Genomic DNA, 23,668 nt, shown 5'->3' on the forward strand with positions numbered 1-23,668 from the left:
AAACAACTTAAGTGTCCATCAGTGGGTGAATGGGTAAAGAAGATGTGGTGGACTACTACTCAGCCACAGAACAATGAAACCCTAGCATCCGGGACTATGTGGATGGACCTTGAGGGTATGATGCCAAGTAAAGTAAATCAGACACAGAAAGATAAATACCATATGATTTCACTCGTGTGTAGAATCTAAAAAAAACAAAAACAAAAAACAAATGAACAAGTAAAATAAAGCAAAAACTAATAGATACAGAGATCAGATAAGTGGTTACTAGAGGGGAAGAGGGCTGGGGGGTAGAGAAAATGGGTGAAGGGTTTCAACTATATGGTGATAGATGGTAACTAGACTTGCGGTGCTGTGCCCCTGAAATTTATACAATAAAATTTAAATTAAAAAAAAAAAAAGGCAGGCAGTACCTCAAAAAGTTAAACAGAGTTACCATTTGAGTCAGCAATTCCACTCCTGGGTATAAACCCAAAAGACAGGAAAATATGTCTACATAAAAACTTAACACGTGAATATTCACAGCAGCACTATTCATAATAGCCAAATGGTAGAAACAGTCCATATGTCCACTGACTGATAAACTTATAAATAAAATGCAATCTATTCATACAATGGAATATTATCCACTATAAAAAGGAATGCAGTACTGATACATGGGCAGACCCTCAAAACATTATGTTAAGTGAAAGAAGCAGTCACAAGGGATATACGATTCCATGTATATTAAGTACTCAGAACAGGCAAACTATAGAGACAGAAAGTAGACTACTGGTTGCTCAGGGCAAAGGGGTACGTACAAGGGGTAAAATGATCAGGGGAGAGAAGCTAAGGGACACAGGATTTCTTTTTGAGGTGGTGAAATCGTCTAAAATTAACTGGTTATGCAACTCTGTGAATATATCAAAAATCACTGAATTGTATACTTTAAAGGGGTGAGTTGTATGTTACATGAATTGTATCTCAATAAAGCTGTTTGAAAAAGAAAAAACGACTTAATGGTTGGTATAGGACACAAGAAGAAAAAGTGACTCCTACGTTTTCGGTTTAAGTAACTAAGAGGCAGTGATCTACTCACTTTGGCAGGAAATGAAAGAGATGGTACTGGTTTGAGGAGGAAAATAATTAGTTCAGTTTTAAACAAGGTGAGTTTAACTGACTAAAAGACCTCCTGGTGAAAGCGTCACGTACACAGTTAGGCACGCAGAGCTGAAGCCCGGGGGAACAACAGCACTATAGGTATGAATTCAGTTTACTGGCGACAGCTAAAACTCAGCGTTAGTAAGGATGGAAAAGGGAGAAAGATATAAAAAAAAAAAAAAAAAAAAAAGAATTACCAACATTTAATGGCAAGGTAGAAGAGGATCCAGCAAAGAAGAACGAAAAGAATTAGAAAAAAATAGTACCAAGAGTACATGCTTAGAGCAAGCTTAGTGGAATAAAAGGAGAGAATGAGGAATTTGAGTATGTTCAGAAATGAGTGGCACATCTGAAAGTGAAGAAAGCTGACGATTCTTCCAAGCACGGTTATGAAGGGAAGGGGACAGCTGTCACTGGAAGAGAGAGTCATGGAAGGAATTTTAGGACAACAGATTGATTCAAATGTTAGTTCCCTCCGGTACTATAAAGAGCCACAGTAATTCTATGCTTTAGTAAATCAAATTAAGAAGAATCCTTTTAAAAACTATTATTAAATAATGTTAAAGTGAAAATCTTTAAAGGTAAAGAATGAAGACTGAATACTCAACTTCAGTTCTGCTCCCTTCTGAAACCCCACTAAAATAACAGGAAAAGCAGTTTTTAAAAGAAACAAATACAAATGAAAAGAAACAACAATAAAAATCTAGAAAAGTTGAAGGTCAGAGTTAAACCAAATGAGAGGCCAGTCTTGAGAAAAGCTAAGCAGCAGTCTGATGCACTCCCAGATTGCTTTGCTAAGGGTAAACCTACTTGTAAAGGGTACCCTAGAAGAAGTATGGAAAGGTGTAGAAACAAGACTGGCTGAAAAACTCTTCAACATGAAGTTAAGAGTATTTCCAGGTCAAGATGAAGAACTGAATAAACACTTCCAAATTCACCCTGCCCTCCTAATCTCCACTAAAGCTATAGTAAAGAGACTTTCAAAGATAGACCCATTAAGGACAGGGAGAGCAAGAGAGAACAGCTGAATAATTACCAGCTGTGCAGGTATATTACACAGATTTGGAAGCTGGAAAGCACATGGATAAGTATTATGTTAACTTACTTAATAACAGACCCAAGAAAGCTAAATCCTAAATCATCAGTGAGCAAAGCCATGAACCAACTGTATCAACACCACTCATCCTCAAAAGGCCCAGGAAATGGCAACACCTGGTACTTCCGGAGTTTGGGAGGATAAAATACAGATGACTGATTGAAAGCTGTCAATCAGCCTTGGATACCTAAATTTTCTCCTCCACTCCAAGCCACCAGACCACTGCCTTTCCCCTCCAGTCAATAGAAGACTAGAGGTTTTTCCACTAGACGGAGTAAAACAGGCCTCCAGACTGAGTACCACCAGACACAGTCCAGGGGGATAACTATACCAAAATAGAGGGAGGGAGTGAACTGAATGCTAAAACCATGCAGTCATCTTCCCTCATTGAGCTCCCAGAACACAAGAAGCCAGATTCTTATTCTCTAAGTAGGAGACCAAAGACTGACTCATCTCTGAGTGAGTCTCAGCAAGCCAAGAAAAAAATGGAGAAGGTACTCAGAAGGGACTGGGAGAAGGAGGGAGGTCATCCTACAAGGAAATTAAAAGTACGCAAGCTCTGCACATTCAGAAGTGCCCACATGCTCTTTAGTTTTAACTCTTGAACACAGATTTGAGTAAAGCCTCAAACAAAAAAAAAAAAAAAAGGTACAAACAGTGAAGATGAAAAGGAATTTGAAAACAGACTATATACAAAAGAGAAAACTTCACAAAAGCTATCATTAATATCGTCAGAAATAGAAAGGATATTGCACTAATGAAATAAGATGCAGGAACAAAAACAAATTCTTGAAAATTAAAAGCATTAGAGCAGAAATGTAACACTGAAAAGGGGGCTCTGAAGAAAAGGTTGAGGGAACTCCCATAAAATAGGGCAAAAATAACAAAAATTAAACAAAAAAAGATGGAAAAATTATTAAGTCCAACACAGGAAAGTCAATTTCTAAATGAGAATTATAGAGTATAAGCAAAGGAAATAAATCAATGAAAAAATTCAAGAAAATGTTCCAGAACTAAAGAAACTAAATTATAGATCAAATGGGCCCACTATATACCCATTACAAAGAGTAAAAACTGACTCACAGCAAGGAACAGCCTGTGAACTACAGGAACAGAAGAGTCTACAAGCTTTCAGGGAGAGGGACAAAAGTCGCATACAAAAGATCAGATCAAAACAATCTCAGATTTTACAGCAACTCTGGAAGCTAGAAGACAATGGAGCAATGCCTTCAGAATTTCGAGCAAAAATGATTTCTAGCCTAGTGTTTATAGAGCCAACTACCAAACAGGTGTAGGAAAAGAATAAAAATATGTCCAGATAATGCAAGGCCTCAGAAAATGTATCTCCCACATCCCCTTCTCCAGGAAACTATTGAAGGACTTGCTATACATTCAAAATGAGTGAGTAAACTCAAAACAAGGAAGACATGAAATTCAACACAAGAGAGAGCTAAAGGCAATCCCCAACCTGACAGCTGTTAACCAGGCACAGAAGGTAATCTGTGCAGACTGAAGGAGTCTAGTAAAGACTCCAGGTGGGATTTCCTCAAGATGATGAAAAATGACAAATTACTGGTGTATCAGTTCATGGGGAGAGAACAAAAACTAAGAACCACCCCTCTTCACTGAAACACACATACACACAAAGGTCATTACAAACACACACACAAAGGAAAAAGGCTGTGAGGGCAGAGTGAGCATAGGACTCTACATGGCTAAGCTGTACGGTGTTAACATAATAATGTGCACACACTCAACTCCTAACCAAAATTAGAGCACACTAGGGAAGACGGGGGTGCTGGAGGTAAGGACGGCAGGACAGATAGGAGTCCTTAAGGTTACCATACCAAGCCTCCAATCACAGCACCCTCATCCGCTCCTAATGTTAACACTTGAAGGGTACTGCTATTACTTTCGCCACGGCCAGTTCCTCATTGTGATATGAATTCCTTCAACCTCTTCCCTTCTCAGAAATCCTGTCATGTTCCCATCTTGGATCCCTTACTACTCCTGCCTTCAATCTCTATCCCCAGAACTCTTCTCATCAACACTAACTGCATGATCATTCCCATTTTAAAAAATCTTCCGGACCTCATGTATCTCTCTAGCTCTCTCCCTGGCGTAGTATCCCCACTTCTCTGCCCTTGTCTCTGTTTCCTCAAACCAGCCTAACTGAACTTCAGCCACAATTGTACCACCAAAAAGATTACCAATGATCTCTAGCCCCTTACACCTAATGGCCTTTTATCTGATCGGTGCCTAGGCACCGCTCAACCAAACTAACCACACTTCCTTCTTAAAACATTCTAGTCACCAAAGCACTCTAGTCCACCGTATTCTCCTGGTTTTCCTCTTCCTGATTCTTCTACCTGATTTTTTCACATCTCTTTTGCAGGTTCAGTGTCCTCAACAGACCTCAAATGTTGGCTTCCTCAGAGCTACCTTTATTCCCACTGTGTATTTTGAACCGAGGCCATGTCATCCATGCCCTATCCATGGCTTCAATTAGTATCAGCAAGCAGATGTCACCTCCAAGTTATAGATGTCCCAGTGCTCTCTGTAAATGGCAACACTGTTTATGCTCTGGTGAAGCTAAAGATTTGGGAGCCATCCTAACATACAGAAACCTTAGGACTTCATTCCCCCCCATTATCCACCCATTACCAAAACGTATAGACTTTATCCCCTAAGTAGTTCTTCACTCCCTATCACCACTATCATCTCACCATAACCACTGCAATGGCCCTTTTAACTCTCTCCTCTGATTTACTTGTGTCCCTCTCCAAGTCATTTTCCTCACTGCAGTCAGAGTGAACTTGAAAACACAGATCAGATCACATCTCCCTCTACACACAGCCCTTTAACAGTATCCTACTGTTCTTAGTTTAAATTTTGAATGAAGTCTACAAAATGCTGCATGATTTGACACACATCTACTTCTCCAGCTTCATAATGAGCCACTTCCATTACTTTACAGGCTGCAGCCCTCTCGGGGCAGAGCATAAACTCCATTCTGTGCTTCGAACCACCTTCTTTTTATCCTGGTTAATTCCTACTCATCTTCTCAGGTTTCAGATTAAAGATAATTTTACCAGCAAAACTGACCTTGACTACCTCACAACAGAAGTCCAGATTAGGTGTCCCCCGTATTACTGACTACACACCAATATTTTTCCTTGAACACACTTCTCAGTTAAGTAATTATCTACTTGATTATTTGCTGGTGCCTTGTCTCTTTAACTAGACTCTGAGGATACACAAGCGCAAGCAAAACTGATGTTTTGCCAACTACTAGATCCCAATATCTAGCACAGCACCTGCAGAATGTACCTATTATTTGTTGAATAAATGGCACAGACCTAACTAGTGTGCACAAGGAACACCACAGCGAGTAAGAGGCCAGCAGTCTCGTGGGCACAGGAAGGGTACAAGGGGAAGACTAAAAGAATTTTCTACCAGTAGAATTTAAATGTGCAAATAGGTCACAAAATTTGATATCATTTTCTTTAAAATGGTGAGCTATAAAGGTCTTTGGGCACCTCAATATTAATATTCAAAATACAAAATCAAATCCAGCGTCCCACTTTGGGTAAATCGTCCTACAGACAGACATGCACACATGACACACAGTTTGTGTGCGCACACAAACACATGCACGTACGCAGACAGGCAGTCTTTACGACACAAGGTTAGAAACAGCCCACACATCCGTCAACAGCGAAACGGTTATAAGAAGGATACCATATTCAAGAAGTGGAAAACCACGCACTTAAAAAAGAAAACGGGGAAAGTTTTCAATAAGCTCACATGGAAAAATCTCCAACAAACTGCAGAATATACATACAATATGCTACTTTTATGTTAAAATCAAAGAGGGTAGGGAGATGAATATATACATTTGGACTTATATAAAGAAAGTCTAGAAAAAAGTATTAGTAACAATTGGTTACTCTTTGAAAGGAAAGGTAAAGAATGGGGTAAATCACAAACTATCTTAATAGAAAAAAGGGAGCTCAAAATGAAGTTCTGGCCTCTATATTATAGCATTTTAAAGTTATGATACATGAAATTCAAATAGAACAATCAAATAAGAAACTATAGTAGCTAAAGAGAATAAATCAAGATTTAAAAATTCAAAATAACTTCTAAGCATTCTTTATAACCATTTCAGCTTTCAAACTAACAAAAAAGATACAAACCTGAAGACTGAAGTAGAAAAACAAATATACTGAAAAGTAATTCTGGACAAAATAAACTTTAGCTAATAAGCCTAACATTTTCCTGGCTTCTACAGATAGAGTGAGAATTTTAAAATCATACAATAAAATAAAATAGAACAAAAAGATTCAAAAAACCCAAGTAATAACAATTCATTTATGAAATGCTCAAAGGTAAAAATGAATTATTACTGAAGGCAACTGCAAGTTTGTCATTCCATACTGTATCTTATGCATAATCAACTGCAAGTATTACCTTTCATTTTTGAGTGTGTGTTAATCAATGGATCAGAACAAATTCTGCAGGGCCACCATGGGCGTCTCTTGAATTTTGCCCAGATGAGGTCTCCAACTTCATACTTCAGTGGTGTAGCCTTTTTCTTGGGTTGACACTTTAGACAGACAAAACAGGGAACATCAGTAAGAATCAAAACCTTTTGAAACAATACATCATCTTCCCATTAGCCTTCTGAGAAAGCATTACCTAAAAAATACTGGATGAAAACACTCCAGGCTTAATAACAATTGTAACATATGTACAATAAAATTACTTTGCACTAACTGTTCATAACATAGCCCTTGATACAGTCAGTACTAGCTCTCGATTTATATTTATTTTACCCAAGTAATCTACCTGCATTCTGGTAAAATAAGTGAACTATTCCATTTTTAAAGAGCTAAAAACTGAAATAACAGATAAACAGTATCATCCCAAAGAAAAGATACCTTTGCCCTAGTCCTTGAATCACAACATGGCTGGGGCGGGGGGAGCAGACAATGTGGTCCCTTCTGCAGGTGATGCTCTACATCCTTCTCAAACACACACATTCCTATTAAGTAGTTAACAATAATGGCCCTAACAAAATATTCCTGAAAGCTACAAGATAGATTCCTGCAATGTCAATACAACTGACCTGGATTTTTCCCAGGACATCCAAGAGAGGCTGCATCCAGAACAGTCTACTACACAATTCCAAGAGCATTCATTCATGCAAGCACAATACGAGTCGAGCTCCTTGGACCCATCCAAAGTAGAGACTCTGGCTGCATCTTTTCTCCAAAAATATACCTAATTAGTCTGCAATCCAGATGCTTCCATCTCAGCTTTTAAACCCATGTCCATAACACCCTATAAACAGTACACATCTCCTGCCCTGAGAGGAAGACAGCTTTTTGTTCAGTGGGACCCAGCTTCCCACCTGATAAATCACTCAAAGGAGTTCACATGTGCTAAAATATTTCTGGGTAGCTAAAAGAAGCACTCAGGGTACTTGGACAAAGGACAATCTACTCCATTTACTCCAAGGGGACATACAAGTATTATGATTTTCTATAAATGCCATGTCTTGAAAAAGACTTGGTGAGTTACTCCCTCAGATTCAACTGTCCCTCCTTAATGCCTAGAACAGTACCCACCTGACATAGATTAAGTGTTCAATAAAGAATATGCTGAATGAAATGACTGAAACCATTCAAATAAAAATGATGAACAGTATCTGAGGCTCAAGGATATCAAAGTATTGAGCTCAATTCAATGATTTATAAGTTATCATTCATCCAAGATTGTGCATTCAGAGAGAAATAAGTTAAATTTCATGGAATGCCTTTATTGAAAACAGTGTGATTAGTTCTTCATGTATATAGTTACTAGGAAATGAGACAGAAAGTACATCTTTTAAAAAACAAAGTCCCAAGGGGCCATTTTTGCCTCTTATCATTTTGTAAGTTATCAGAAAAAAACATGACTTCAAAGCAGGTTGGCTTTGAAACTTTAGAAACAAGATACCAAGATGGGATGGAAAAACAAATCTTCCACATGCCTCTGTACTGAAAACCACAATTTGAATAGGTTCCCATAAATTTCTGATATAATTTGACTTGTAATGAATCATTGGGTTAATCTGGCAATTATTGTTAAATACAGAATTTGCTTGTTTATCTGAGTCCTAAATGACTTTATATGTAGTACTACCATTCACTTAATGTTTGCTATATGCCAGGCACTGTTCTCTCTTTAATACTCTTAAGGTAGATACTATATTATTACTCCTAATTTAGTATATGCCTGTAGTCATATAGTTATTTAGTAAGTGGCAGAGACAGGATTCAAATCTGAGCAGTCCAAATCAGGATCCCAAATTCTCAACTACTATCCAGTAACAATAAAACCCCATGATTATTATATGCTTTATGACAAATTCAGCCATAATCAATCTATGACATGATACTAGTTCCATCTTTCCCTCATATTACTACTGCAAAGTGATTATATTATTAGGAAGTAAAGCCATAAAAACACATGTCTTCAGTAACAGACAGATGAGAAAGAACACGAGTGGTATCAGGTAAAGCCAGAAGCCAGAATCACACAACCAGACAAAGCAGTAATGAGCTGCCTCCTTCACAAATTGTGTCATCTTAAACAAATCAGTTAATTCAGCCTCAGTTTCCTAAGCCATAAAATCAGGAAAGAAACACTGCTCTACCACAGTAAAACCATCAAACCATCAAACTATTAATTCCACTCCTAACATTTTAACCCAAAGGAAATAATCTAAACAAGTAAAAGAATTGTAGAAAGATATCTAAAGCTGTTACTTATGACAACAAAAAGTTAACATCCAACAAGAGACATCTTAAATTATGCTGAAAACTCAATGAAATATGCAAAATGCAAATGAAGTTATGGGATACTGAAAATGTAGTATACAGCCACACATACAATATACCAACTATTTAGAAACTATGCTAAAACTATGATGATTAAAAACAATAAAGTCACTGAGAAACACAAAAGTATAGTTTCATTAAACTAGTAGTATCATGGGTGAAGATGTTCATAAACCTGAAACATTCATTTTCTGCTAATTATTTAAATCATTTACCGTGATGACCAAATAAAACAATATATACAACCCACTGGGAAAAAAATGTCTATACAGATACAAATTATTAATGAACAACATCTAAATCCAAATGACCTTAATACATAAAAAACTAGAAACAGGAAAGAATTCTAGACCAAAGAGAGGCCTCCAAAACATGAAAAGAGAGAAAGTAACAACAAGGTAAAACTAAAGGGGGGTTGGGGGGGAATACAACTCTTGTTGTCATACGGCTTAAAAATACAACTTGGAAAGACTCCCAAATAACTTCTTATAAAGCTCATAATTCAATTAAGTATCTACACACAAAGCTCAACGAGAAACACAAAGATGAATTCCTGACCCCTAGACACTTGGAGAGTATCACGGAATACTGGAATGAAGAATGTCTCCTAAGCTTAGACAGTCAGGATAGGCATATTACAGAACAGCTTTCTCTGTATGTCCGGTTGGATGAAATATATCAGTACTAGGCCTTTTTATAAACACTATTGGGTTGAACTGTGGTCACTCAAAAGATATACTCTCCAGTACCTGTAAATGTGACCTTATTTGAAAAGTGTTCTGGCAGATGATCAAGATGTCAATTAGGGTGGTCCCCTAATCCAATATAACTTGTGTCCTTATAAAAAGGGAAAATTTGGACACAGAGACAGACATGCATAGAAGATGATGTGAAGACACAAGGAGAATGCCATCCACAAACCAAGGTACCCCAGACACTAAGAGAGGCATGGGACAGATTCTCATAGCCCTCGGAAGGAACTAGTCCTTACCGACAACTTGATGCTTGACTTCTAGCCTCCAGAACTCTGAGACAATTACATTCGTATTGTTTAAGCCACCCGGTTGTGGTACTTTGTTATGGCAGTCCCAGAAAACATTTGATTAACTCTAAAGACCGTGTTATTTGCAGGACAACCCACTGTTTCCCTCCAGTGTTAATTATGGACAGAATTTGTTCCAAAGTGTTTAAATCAAATCTAAAAAGCAACTAGGTTCATAATCTCCATTTCCTTTTTTTATTGACAGTAACATGTCATCTCACATTAAACTAAGAAAATGACCAAATGTGTGTGGGAGATATAAATGACATGGGAATTAAAATGTTATACTAGAAATAGCGATTTAATTTTTTAAAAATATCTAACACAAAGGCAGTGGCAGAGGATTAGAGGAACATAAATACAAGACGTATAAAAAAACAAATACCAAAGTGACAGACATCAATCCTACCTTATCACTAATTATATAAAATGTGTATGGACTTAAAATTTAAGGCAGATGGGTAGGTATAGCTCCATGGTAGAGTACATGCTTAGCATGCACAAGGTTCTCGGTTCAATCCCCAGTACCTCCATTAAAAAATAAACCTAATTACCTCCTCCCAAAAGATAAATATATACTTTTTTTTAAAAAAAAGTACACTATGACTTACCATATGATCCAGCAATCCCACTCCTGGGCATATATCCAGGAACTTTAATTTGAAAAGATATATGCACCCAGTGTTCACAGCAGCACTATTTACAACAGCCAAGACATGGAAACAATCTAAATGCCCATCAAGAGATGACTGGATAAAGAAATTGTGGTATATTTATACAATGGAATACTACTCAGCCATAAAAAAGAATAAAATAATGCCATTTGCAACAACATGGATAGATCTGGAGATTGTCATTCTAAGTGAAGTAAGCCAGAAAGAGAACGAAAAATACCATATGATGCCACTTATATGTGGAATCTAAAAAAAGACAAATGAACTTATTTACAAAGCAGATGTAGAAAACAAACTTATGGTTACCAGGAGGGGAAGGGGGCAGGAAGGGATAAATTGGGGTTTGAGATTTGCAGATATTAACTACAATATATAAAACAGATAAACAACAAGTTTATACTGCATAGCACAGGGCACTATATTCAATATCTTGCAGTAACCATTAATGAAGGAGAATGTGAAAACAAATATATGTATATGTATGACTGAACTATTTCATGCTGCACAGCAGAAACTGACACATTGTAAACTGACTATATTTCAATTTTTAAAAAAGGACACTATGAAGAAAACAAAAGGATAACTCAAAATGGGAGAAAATATTTTCAAATCACATTATCTAAAAATGGACTTACATTGGGGTATATAAGGAACTATACATTGGAATATATAAGGAACTACTACAACTCAACAATAAAAAAAGGCAAACATCTCAATCTTCTAACAATGGAGAAAGAATTTTATAGACATTTCTCCAGAGAAGATATACAAATGGCTAACATGCACATGAAAGTACACTCAACAACACTGGTAATGAGGGAAATGAAAATCAAAACTATAATGAGATACTTCACATCCAGTAAGAGAATTTTTAAAAAGAAAATGACAATTATTGGTGAGGATGTGAAAAGTCAAAACTTTCTAACTGCTGCTCGGAAAGTAAAATGATGCAGCCCATTTTGGAACAGTTTGCATTTCCTCAAAAGGTTGAACACAAAGTTTCCATGTGACCCAGCAGTCCTACTCCTAGGTGTATCACACCCAAGAGAAATGAAACATAAATCCACACAAGAGCTTGTACACAGATGTTCACAGAAGTATTATTCAACACACCCAAAAGGAAGAAACAAACCTAACAGTCACCAAACTGATAAATAAATGAATGTAATACATCTCTACAGTGGAATAATGTTAACAATGAAAAGAAGGGGGAGGCTGTAGCTCAAATGGTAGAGCACATGCTTAGCATGCACGAGGTCCTGGGTTCAATACTCAGTACCTCCTCCAAATGTAAATAAATGAATAAATCTAATTACTTCCCCCTCATAAAAATTAAAAAAAAGAAAGAACAATGAAAAGAAATAATGTACTGATACATGCTATGGATGAACATTAAAGAATATGCTAAGTGAAAGAAGCCAGTCACAAAGGACCACATATCCTTTAATTTTGCTTATATGAAATATCCAAAATAAGCATACACACAGAGACAGATAACACTGGTATCATACTAAATTAATGCTATCATCACAGTATCTCTGCAAAATTGGTTATTATTAGGTCTATTTTCTGGAAGAAGAAACTAAATTTTTAACTATGCTGATATGATCTTCTCATGCCACAGTTACAATGTCACCCTTGTCATTAGTACTCACCTATTCAAGAAGAATTTACTGAACCATTTTTATATACAAGCAGCATTCTAAGTATTGAAAATACAGCAGTTCACTAAACAGGAAAAAAATACCTGCCTTCAAGGAGTTAACATTTCAGTGAGAAATAACAGCTCGCCCCTACAAAAAGCTAAATTTGAAGGGAGCAGAAATGAGAGTGCTTAATAGTTATGGGGTTTCAGTTTGGGGTGATGAAAAGGTCTGAAACTAGATAGTGGTGATGTTTGTACAACACTGTGAATGTACTTAATGCCACTGAACTGTGCACTTGAAAATAGTTACAATAGTAAATTCTCTTGTTTATTTTTCCACACACACACAAAAAGAGCAGGAAGAGACACATACTGACATATGCATATATACATATAAATATATAATAGAATAGAGAGAGCTAAGAGACATAAGAGGTAAGAATACACAATGATAAGGGTCAACATACACTTAATCCGGGTCTTAGAAGATCAGAAGACAATAAGGCAGAGAGAATAATAAAAATTGGCTGAGAATTTTCCAGAACTTATCAGTCACTAAATCCACTGCTTCAAGGAGACTATCAAATCCTGAGAAGAATAAACAAACAGAAATCCACACTTAGACACACCAAACTCAGAAACAAAACAAAACCAACCCTGCCCCCTGACAAAAAAAGAAAAGAGAGAAAATCTTTAAAAGCAACCAGAGGAAAAAAGACACATTATCTTTAAAGGCACAAGGTTTCTTTTCTTTTTTTTTTCTTAATTGAAGTATAGTCAGTTACAATGTACTCTGGTGTACAGCATAATGTCTAAAGGCTTAAGCTTTCTAATTCTTCTGGCTTACCAGCAACAATGGGAGTCAGAAGACAGTGGAACGATATTTCCTGCATGCGATTAAGAAAATAGCTCCTAATCTAGACTTATTTATCCAGCAAAAGTATCTTTCAAGAAAGAGAGCTAAATATAATTTCAGACAAACCAAAACTAGGAGAGTTAGACACCAGTAGACTCTCAGAAAGGAAAATTTTAAAAGATACATATTTCAGTCAAAAGGAAACCATCATGGGTCTGATATATGAAAAATAAAGGAATAAATGTGCAAAATGAACAGTGACTATTTAAAACAATGTCTAATGGAGTCTAAAACAAAAACAGTAAATTAGAACTCACAACAATACTCCATGTTGGAAAGGAGTAAACGATGTTAAAGTGCTCTTAAGATTTACGTATTATTGCTCTTTACCATCTTGCAATGTGGCGGTGAAAAAACTGAGAAGCCAGATGCTAAGGAGAAAAAGCCTGAAGCCAAGAAGGCTGATGCTGGCGGCAAGGTTAAAAAGGTTAAGAAGGGTAAGCCCCACTGCAGCCAAAACCCTGTCCTATTTCCAATCAGCTATGTATTCCAGAAAGGCCTTGTACAAGAAGAAGTATTCAGCAGCTAAATCCAAGGTTGAAAAGAAAAAGTAGGTAAGGATTCTTGCTACTGTCACAAAACAAGTTGGTGGTGACAAGAATGGTGGTACCAAGTGGTCAAACTTCACGAAATGACTAGATATTATCCTACTGAAGATGCGCCTTGAAAGCTGCTGAGCCACGGCAAGAAACGCTTCAGTAAGCACGTGAGTAAACTGTACACCAGCATCACTTCGGGGACCATTCTCACCATCCTCACCGGGTACCACAGAGACAAGAGGGTCATTTTCCTGAAGCAGCTGAGCAGTGGTTTACTTCTTGTGACCAGAACTCTGTCCCTCAATTGAGCACCTCTGCACAGAACACACCAGAAATTTGTCATTGCCACCTCCGCCAGAACTGACATCAGTGGTGTGAAAATCCCAGAACATCTCACTGATGCTTACTTCAAAAAGAAGCTGCCTAAGCTCAGACACCAGGAAGGTGAGATCTTTGACACAAAGAAAGAGAAATATGAGATTACAGAGCGGCGCAAGGTTGATCAGAAAGCTGCGGACTCACAAATTCTGTGAAGAATCTAAGCTGTTCCTCAGCTCCAGGGCTACTTCCACTCTGTGTTTGCTTTCACAGATGGAATTTATCCTCACAAATTGGTGTTCTAAACTTACTACAGAGGACCTAATTAAATAACTGATCCATTTTTAAAAAGGGGGTGGATTTAGATATTATTAAGAAGGAATATTTTAAAGTCTACATATTGTCAGGGAGGAAGGCACAGGGATTTTAAAAACTGATGTTAGAAGGGCCTGTTGTAATTTCTAGGGTACCCTCCAAACAAAGAGAAACCAAATATGTAATTCCCAAACTTGAATGGGAGTGAGAGGAACATAAAAAGAAAGGTGAGCAGGGACGCATAGCTCAGTGGCAGAGTGTGGGCTTAGCACGTCCAGCCTGCCTGACGTTCTGGGTTCAATCTCCAGTACATCCATTAAAAAATACATAAATAAATAAACCTAACCCCCCCCCACAAAAAAACTATTAACAAAAAAGAATTAGGCTCCTCAAATAAAACCAAAAAGAAAGAAAGAAAGAAAAGAAAAAAAATTAATTGAAAAGAAGGCAGGAAAGCAGAGAAAAAAGTAAGATAAATAGCATAAAATAATACAGCAAACTTAAACCCAAATGTCCCTAATTAAATTAAAGTGGACTAAATGTTGCAGTTCACTTGACCAAAAACATTTTTTTTTTAATTTTATGCCTCTAACAACATAGCCTCAAAATACAAAAAGCAAAAACTGGCAGAACCACAAGAAAAAATTAATAAAATTATAATCATAGTGAAGATAAATCTCTCTCAGTAATTAAAAGAATAAGCTAAGAAAAAAAAATCACTAAAGGTTTAAACAAATTTCAACACCATGAATAACAAATTTGACCTAATTGGATATATATATAAACTACTACACTCTAATTGTGAAATATACTTTTTTTTTTTTTTAGCACAGGGAGTATTTACAAACATTCTCCATGTACTGGTCCATAAGGTGTATCTCAAACAATCTGAAAGAATTAGAACATTTGAAATATATCCTCTGTTCTACAATAAGTAAGTTTTATTAATTATAAAAATGAGGGGGTGGGGGCGGCTACAGCTCAGTGGTAGAGTTCATGCCTTGTATGCACAAGGTCCTGGGTTCAATCCCCAGTACCTCCATGAAAAAAAAATAAGTGCAGTGTACTACTGTCTGTATTATTTACATGCAATATAATGTATATGTGCATTGAACTGTAATAATTCTACCTAATAGAACTGAAAAAGGAAATAAATACATACAGACATACAATAAATGTAACAAAATGCAATTTTAATTAAAGAAAAACCTAATTACCTCCCCTCCAAGAAAAAAAATTATAAAAACATAACTATTAGAATATTTCCATGTTTGGAAATGAAGAAGTATATACCTTTAAATAATCCTTAGGTCAAAGAATAAGTCATAGTGAAACTTAGAAAATGTTTTAAACTGAATGATGAAATACCACATCAAAGATCATGAGAAAGAAGTATACTCTAGCATTTTTCAAGGAACATCAAGAAAATCTGTATGGCCCAGGAAATAGGAACAAATGAGGTCAAAGAAAGGATTCAGGGAGAGGAAGACATGTTTTATTACGCCCTTTTACCCTGAGGTAAAAGTCTTTGAAGGGTTGATGTTTTAAAAGGCTTACTTTGAGTGCCATACTGAAAACAACCTTAGGGGGTTGAGGTGGAAAGCAGAGAGACCTACTTAAGGCTACTGCAATAATCCAGATGAGATATAACAGCTATGTGAACCTGGCTGGGATTGGTGGAGGGGGGAGAAGTAGGAAGTGCCAGTGAAACCTGCTAATGGATTGGATATGGGGAATGCTATAGAAACAGAGAACTCAAGGCTCACTCTAAGGGTGTATGCTTTAAATACTGCAAAGATGGAGTTTCCATTTATTAAAATGGAGAAGGCTACAGGAGAAGCAGGTTTTTGGAAGTAATGTCTGGAAATTTGGTTTTGAACAAGTTAATTATAAAACTCTAATTTCACAACCTAGTAAAAATGCCAAGAAAGCCAATGTATATGATTCTGGAGTTCTGGAGATCTCAGCTAGAGAGATAACTGGGAGTCATGACCGTCAAGATAAAAGATCTTCAAAAGAAAGTGAGTCTAGCAGAGAAAGGCCACTGAGGGCTAAGTCCTGAAGCACAGAAATAGGTAAGAATTCTTTTTAAGCTCTGCTGAATTACCTGAGCACGACTACTCAATTCTTTTTTTTTTCTTTTTAAATATTTCCTTTTATTCTGAAACAGAAATTATAGAAAGGACAGTAATTCATTCAGAAAGCAATGATTCAATTCCAGTTGCTACTTTACATTTCAGCATCACTCAGAGTATACATAAATTAAAGCAAGTGCTTCCTGTTTGCCAATCACTATACTAGCTACATAGGTACGTGCTGCAGAGGGAAGAGGTTGGGGGTGGGGGAGAAAAAGAAATAGCAAAGTTCTTGGAAATAACTTACCACTACGTTTAATCAATTTTAGTATCATCTCTTGGTGAGCAAACATGGCAGTACTCTTTGACATAATACTCACATTCCTGGGATTGTAACCTACGAAAATACTCTAAAAGAAGGAAAATGACTAAAGGCTACAAACACATTTTCACTGCATCTTTAACTGTATCAACTAAAGTGCAGATAACAACTAACTCAAACTATAAGATGTCTAAGCAAACTCAGAACAATTTGCTAGTCTGTTAAGCAGTCATTAAAAATTACTATGGGAAGGCAGAAAAAATGTTAGAAAGAAGAAAAAATACAAAACCTCTGAAGATGTTATTACCACTATGAAAAAATAAAATGCATAATAGAGAAATATGCAAATTTTAACTGTTAGGTATAGAACCCTTTTTTTTTTTTTTTTTTTTTGCCTTTTTAAACTTTCTTGAATCATGTAATTGTTTTATGCAATTCGGTTAAAAAGATAAAACGAAGTAAAACTTGCCAAACAGGCTTTTAAATTCCTCCCATTGCTTCTCTGGTCATTTTAGGATACATTGTTTTAATAATACAAAAAAAAACCCTTGAGGTCACTTCATAGTAGAGACTATTGTTTTATTCTGTCTCCCTAGTCACACAGTAGCAGATGCTCAGATGATGTTTGCTGAGTTGACTAAATGTAGCTTAAATAATTCATGTCAATCACTCATTCATTCAAATATTTACTAAGTTTGGAAAGTGGTAAACAATGATTATTTCTAGGGGGTGAAAATTACGGAAGACTCGCTTGCTCTTTATTATATTTCTTTTTACAGTAAACACTTATTTTCAAGAAAAATATTTTATATTTAAGCAGTTTATAAATATTCTGAGTGGCATATAACTAAATATAGGGAGGGAACAAACAAATCCTCTGGGGAGCTCACAGTCTCTTTGGAAGAGGGAAGTGAGTAAAACGCAGCAGCTGCTAAGGTGGGCAGGTAGAAGGGTCTTGGGGAAGGAAAGTCACTAGCTATTACTAGAAACAAATTTTTTAAAACAAACTTCAAAAGATAGTAACACTCAAGGTAAGAAGAGCTGGCTCCTTCTTATGAGATAAGGCTAGCACCTAGACACTGTCTTCAATCTCATGTGTTACCATTCATAGTTCCCCTTTTAGATCCCATTCTTTATCCTCCCATCTCCTCTCTGCCTAGAACTCATCTTTCTCCCTGATCCCTTAAGCCTTCCTTCCATCACTTCGCCGGGCTGAGTACCTCTCCACTACACTATCCCATGCTTATCTCTTCGCTCAACATTATATTCAGTTTCCAGTTTATGTTTATCTATTCCATAAATCTCTAAACTTCATGAGGACAAGGTGACATTTACTTTTGTATCTTCATTATCTATGACAAAGTACATGTTCAGTTAAAATTTTTCAAAGTTTTTAATTGAACCAAAACAGGCTACTATGAGCCATTTCCTAAGCAGCAAAATCAGGTGTCATTCTGTCCCCTCAACACCTGTCAAAACTTACAGGTCTTTAATCCACAAAACTCTTTATTTGTCTTAAAAAGATAAGTGACATATTTAAACACATCTCCATTAAAAGTCTTTATTTCAAAGACAGCCAGCAGTCAGTCTCTATCCCCAGAACCTCTTGGTGTGGGAATGGGCAGTACCACTGAATCTGGGACACGGAAAGCAGAGCAGAATTTAGGCACAGAGTATTAAATTTTGAAACTATAGTTCTCTAGGCAACTTTCAGATTACCAATTAGTCTCCCAAACATCCAGGTTTTTGGAAAGGGGGTACTCTGGCTATTCAAAACAACTATTTTGGTACAGTGGAAGTGTCTCTCCCCAACATTTATTCATCATGGTGGCACAGGCTGCAGTTAGTCTATTCCCAAACTGGGTACCTGACAAACTTGGTTTTCTGCAAGGCTATGGAGTTGACCCTAGGTTCTGGGAAGGATAACAGATCAACCTTCCTCTCTGAAGCCTCTTTCAGCTCTAACTTCAACCCTTCTACACACAAGTGAAAGTGGAACCCACTTTTAATGTTTTGTTACTATGTGTTGGAAAGATTCCTGGCTGTCTTCAGTCTAAGCATTCATAATCATGTGTGAGCGCTCAAAATCATTCTAGGGTCCCCAGGGTCCCCAGCCTCTTCAAAGATACAAAAAACAAACCAAAATAACTCTCCAGTCCAGTCTTACAACAGCGTTTCATTCAAGTCAGAACTGAAGAGGTTTAAAGTGCATCTCAACCACATCGTACACTGAGTAATTACTAAGTAAAATAACTGCATGAAGCATAGTGATCTAGCCAGCTACATTTAGGCACAATAAAAATCAGGCACTTTGCTGAACACTGAACACTTACCACTTAATAATTACCTCTGGCTTTAAAGTAGCTTCTAAGAATAGGCTAGGAACGTATTTTTCTCCATATCATGGATGCAAAAACTGAAGCAGAAATTAAGTCATTTGCCCAGTTTCTCCAAACTAGTACCAATATCAGTGAAGGGCTTCAAACCTGACTCCAAAAAAAGATGCTTTTAACATTACACCAGTCTAATTCCCAGAAAATAAACCAGAACTTTTTTTACATAGGATTCTACACTTTACAAATGAATTTTCCAAAATACTTACATATGACTCACATTCCCCCAAATATTTTGGAAACCCAAATATTTCCCGATCAAGAACAACTAACCTTAAAAAGTCCATTCACACTAGCAAAGCCACTGAAGCTGTTCTGCAGCTGTCAGCACATTTTCTGGTTTGCCAACAGCTTTTTCTTGAGCCAAGGAGGGCACTGATGACTAAAATTTCAGAAACAAGGAACTACACTTCAATTAAAAAAAAATCTCAGAAACTATTTGAGAGAATTTGGCATAGTTTAGAACAGCAGTACTTTAAATGTAACTTAGTCTCATCACTTGTTAAATGGCCAAGAAATGGAAATAATCTAGATGCTGGACAGGAACTTGGCTAAATAAATTATAGGACATCTATACACTGGAATGCTATTCAGAAACTTTATACATATGTAGTAAGGGAAAAGGCATGTATACAATGACCTCAGATTTTATAGATGTACTTTCATATGCATACACACACAGGGAAAAGTCTGGAAGGACAGAGGCTGGAATGGTAATAAGTGGACCTGTGGCTACTACCAAGTCATTTTAGCTCATCTGCATTTTCTAAGTTTTGTACAGTGAACATGTATTATGTGCATAGTTTTTTAAATTGAGCTAAAATTAACATCACAAAAATCACCTTTTTAACTATTTTAAAGTATCCTACTCTGTGGTTTTTAGTATATCTTGCATAATATTTTTAAGTAAATTTTAACACACATTTCCTTTGTAAGGAAAAATAAAATGCAGAGAACGTCCTCTCTGAGGGATAAACTATTCCCAAACAGAATGTAAAGGACAGAGGGACCAAAGGACTTGCCCAAGACTGTGGGATAAGAAGGGTTAAGAAGATAAATATCTATTCTACTCTGTGCATTTGTAATCCACTAAATCTTTGAAACCTTAATTTCCTACATACATTACATTTGCTTAAAATTAAATGAGGAATTATACACACTGAATCATACTTCCTATGCCAGCATAACACAGAAGCTCTATGTTATGCTAGAAATGCATCGGCTTAATTCCTGCTACGCCCTTAACCACCTGTGTGAGATTTTGGAACATCACTTCTCTCTCTGAGCTTGTTTCTTTGCATGTAAAAGTAGGATGCTACTGCCCCTGATTCAGTAGGAAATTGTTTTGACTGAACAATTCTAACTCTTCTCTACAGGGCATCAAAAATAAATGAATCAGCTAAAAATTAGTCAGAGATTACAATTCTTCTACCTTGTAAAAGAACTGTGATTTCCTTTCCCTGTCTCAACTCAAAATTCCAAAGGAAGTGTTGAACTATAGAATAGTATGATGAAGTAAAATACTACTATAAGCCACATAACCTAATAAATGGATGTGTGTGTTCTAGTTGTCAAAACTCTGTCAGCATCCACTGTATCTCAAAAACAACCAGATGAGGTAGGCAGCACAGATTTTATTATCCCATATTTACAGACAAGGAGACAGAGGCTGAGGGACCCTGTCAGAGGTCTAGAGCCCTTTAGCAAAAAGCAGGGATTAGAGGAAAGCACCTTCTGACCCCTACTCCACCACACCAACCATAGAACAAAGGATGAACTAGACTACCTGACGACCTGAGTGTCCTCCCACCCATCTTCTCCACCTGGTAGACAGGAGTCAGAGCTCAGTCTGTTAACTTTCACTGAGAAGAAAAAGGGGATCTGGGACCCAGGTAAGAAAATCTAGCAAAGAGTAACTAGACAAATTATTTCTGGCAGCATTACAATTTTAGACTGCAGCAATCTAAGGCAAAAGACCAAACATTATTGTGTGAAACTTCATTGTTACTGAGTAAGAAATGATCCTTGCTTATTGGCTAGATCCCAGGAACAATAGATCAAAGAGAAAGCCTGGACAATAGATCAAAGGGAATCATTGAAGTCTTGGGAAAAGACATTGGAAAAGCAGGTTAGTGGTCTAGTAAAAGCTGGAAAGCAGAGCAGCTGCTAGGTTAGTAGTGGAAACTGGTATGAGACCACACCATAAGGTTGGGCTAGGAGACTATCAGTGGAAGCCCAGCCCAGATGTAGCACGAAAACTACTCACAGAGAGCAGACTGCTCAAGAGGCAGCACAGAAACGTGCAAGCCAAGGCATTCCTGCTAGCCCAGGCCTTTGACTTATGCCTTAAAAATTCTCAGACCCACAACAAAACAGGTTTGGTGACAATGCAGAACACAGGCCTGAAAGGGTGCAGGCCTCCACAACCCCAGGAGGCTTAAAGGAGGGAAGAGAGCTAGACTCTCTGGCCTGACGCAACAAAAGAAATTGGAACTGAAGGATTTAATCATTAGTTCCGGGGCCACTCTGGGGCTCTTAACCTGGGGAATTTCATAACACTGACCATAGGTATTTTCTCTACAATAAAAAATCTAGTGCCAAATCATTCCAACAAAAATCAGTTTTATTCTGCATAGTCTTTCTGCCCATAACTTTTTCTTTCAGTGTTTGAGAACCTACTACCTACCCAGCAATTCTCATTTATCACTGCATCATGAAGCTTGTTGGGTATGACCTGGTGCTTTTTTTTTTTTTTTTTTTCCTGACTTCTACTTGAGTCTGTGCCCTCTAGGGATTTGTTTTAGAGCGCTAGAGGAAGATCAGTGGTTCTCAATCCTGGGTGTACATCAGAGTCACCTGAAGAGTTGTAGAATAATACAGAACCCTACCCCGAGGCCTGGAGATTCTGACTCAGTACATCTGCGGTGAAACTCTTGGCAACTGATTTTTTAAAAGCTCCATGGGTGATTCTGATGAACAGCCAAGGTTGAAAACAAATGCATCATATAGCTAGTTAGTATTTGATTGTAATTATAGGCCTGAGTAAGTTTGTTTTTTGGGGGGAATGGCGTAAGACAGGACAATCAAAAAGTATGATCCTGCCAGAAGCAAGAGCTGACTATATAATTACAATGTTGTCTTACTCACACAAGAAAAAGCATTTAATTGATACCCCAAGTACCAGAAACTGCTGAGAACATTCCTATGTTTTGTTTCTCTTTTAAACCTCATAGTGACAATGAGGCATTACTATCTCCATGTTATAGATGGTAGAATTTGAGGCTCAGAAATGAGAAGTGAGCTGGCCAGATACCAGACAGAGCCTTGTCTGTGCTCTGTTCAATTGCTTGTGCTCTTTCCACCAGGCCACAACACAGAAAAACAAGAACATCAGCCTTTAGTATCAGTAAATGCACTTAACCTCAACACAATGAGTGACCTTACTCTCTCATTCAATAAGGAAATTCTGCTTATAAACTCTAACCAAGAAAATGCTCCTCTCAACACCTTTATACCGTAATTGAACTAACTGAAGATGCCCCAGTCTCTTCAAAGGACACATCGCACACGTCTGTGCTCCACACTGTACTTCTTTACCTGGGTCAAAACTAATCAATGATGTTAAAAAGCAAGCCACCAATAGATAATTCTAAACTTGAGTCTAGAGTTAGCTTATGTTTATAAACAAAAATGCCTTTAGAAAACATAACAATTTGTATACAGCCTTTTGCAATTTAAAAAAGAGCAATTTTTACTCACAGTAACCTAAACTTTACATGTATCCTTATAAAAACAAAACAAAAACAAAACAATGCTCTTTTTACCACACCTAAGTGATTTTCTTCAAGACAACAAAAAAGCTAGAACATCTGGCCTCCTATTCTAGTGCCTTTTCCCTAAAGCCTTGCTGTCTTTCCAGTCTTAGTATCATATATCCCTGGCCCTCATTCAGTGGAGAGGCACAGGATGCAAGAATTCTGGCGCAGGCTGTGTGCTCTGCAAAACTAGGTATGAATGAATCCTAACTCTAACACTTGCTAATCGTAAATTTAGACAAGTTATTTACTTCCTGAACCTCATTTGTAAAATGGAGATAATGTAAGTAGAAATAAATATCTACACAGGGTCTGGCAAAGTTACAGTACAAAACAGGCACTCAATAAATGATTGGCATTTATTACTTGAAATTCATCCACAACTCATGACTCAAATCACTGAAAACCTTAAGTCAAAGACAGGCTTTGGTTATCCAGACAGTTATGCCATTTCAGGGTCTGTGACTCACCTCTGCCAGGCCTCTGAAGTC

The 23,668-nt window shown here is 37.1% G+C and overlaps 1 protein-coding gene and 1 pseudogene across 11 annotated transcripts in view; one reads left to right on the forward strand and one right to left on the reverse strand.

The window, feature by feature from the left end:
* Positions 1 to 23,668, reverse strand: part of NSD1 (nuclear receptor binding SET domain protein 1) — a 126,462-nt gene that overhangs the window by 72,307 nt on the left and 30,487 nt on the right. For all 11 annotated transcript variants that reach the window (XR_012501534.1, XM_074350221.1, XM_074350226.1 and 8 more), the window contains one exon: positions 6,710 to 6,845. Coding sequence is in view for 10 of the 11 variants with exons in the window: in XM_074350221.1 (XP_074206322.1) it covers positions 6,710 to 6,845 (136 nt within the window). In the remaining variant the exon portion in view is untranslated. The remainder of the gene's footprint in view (positions 1 to 6,709; positions 6,846 to 23,668) is intronic.
* Positions 12,786 to 14,562, forward strand: LOC123614385 (large ribosomal subunit protein eL6 pseudogene; annotated as a pseudogene).

Source organism: Camelus bactrianus, chromosome 22, assembly GCF_048773025.1.
Source record: "Camelus bactrianus isolate YW-2024 breed Bactrian camel chromosome 22, ASM4877302v1, whole genome shotgun sequence".
Lineage (NCBI taxonomy): Eukaryota > Metazoa > Chordata > Mammalia > Artiodactyla > Camelidae > Camelus > Camelus bactrianus.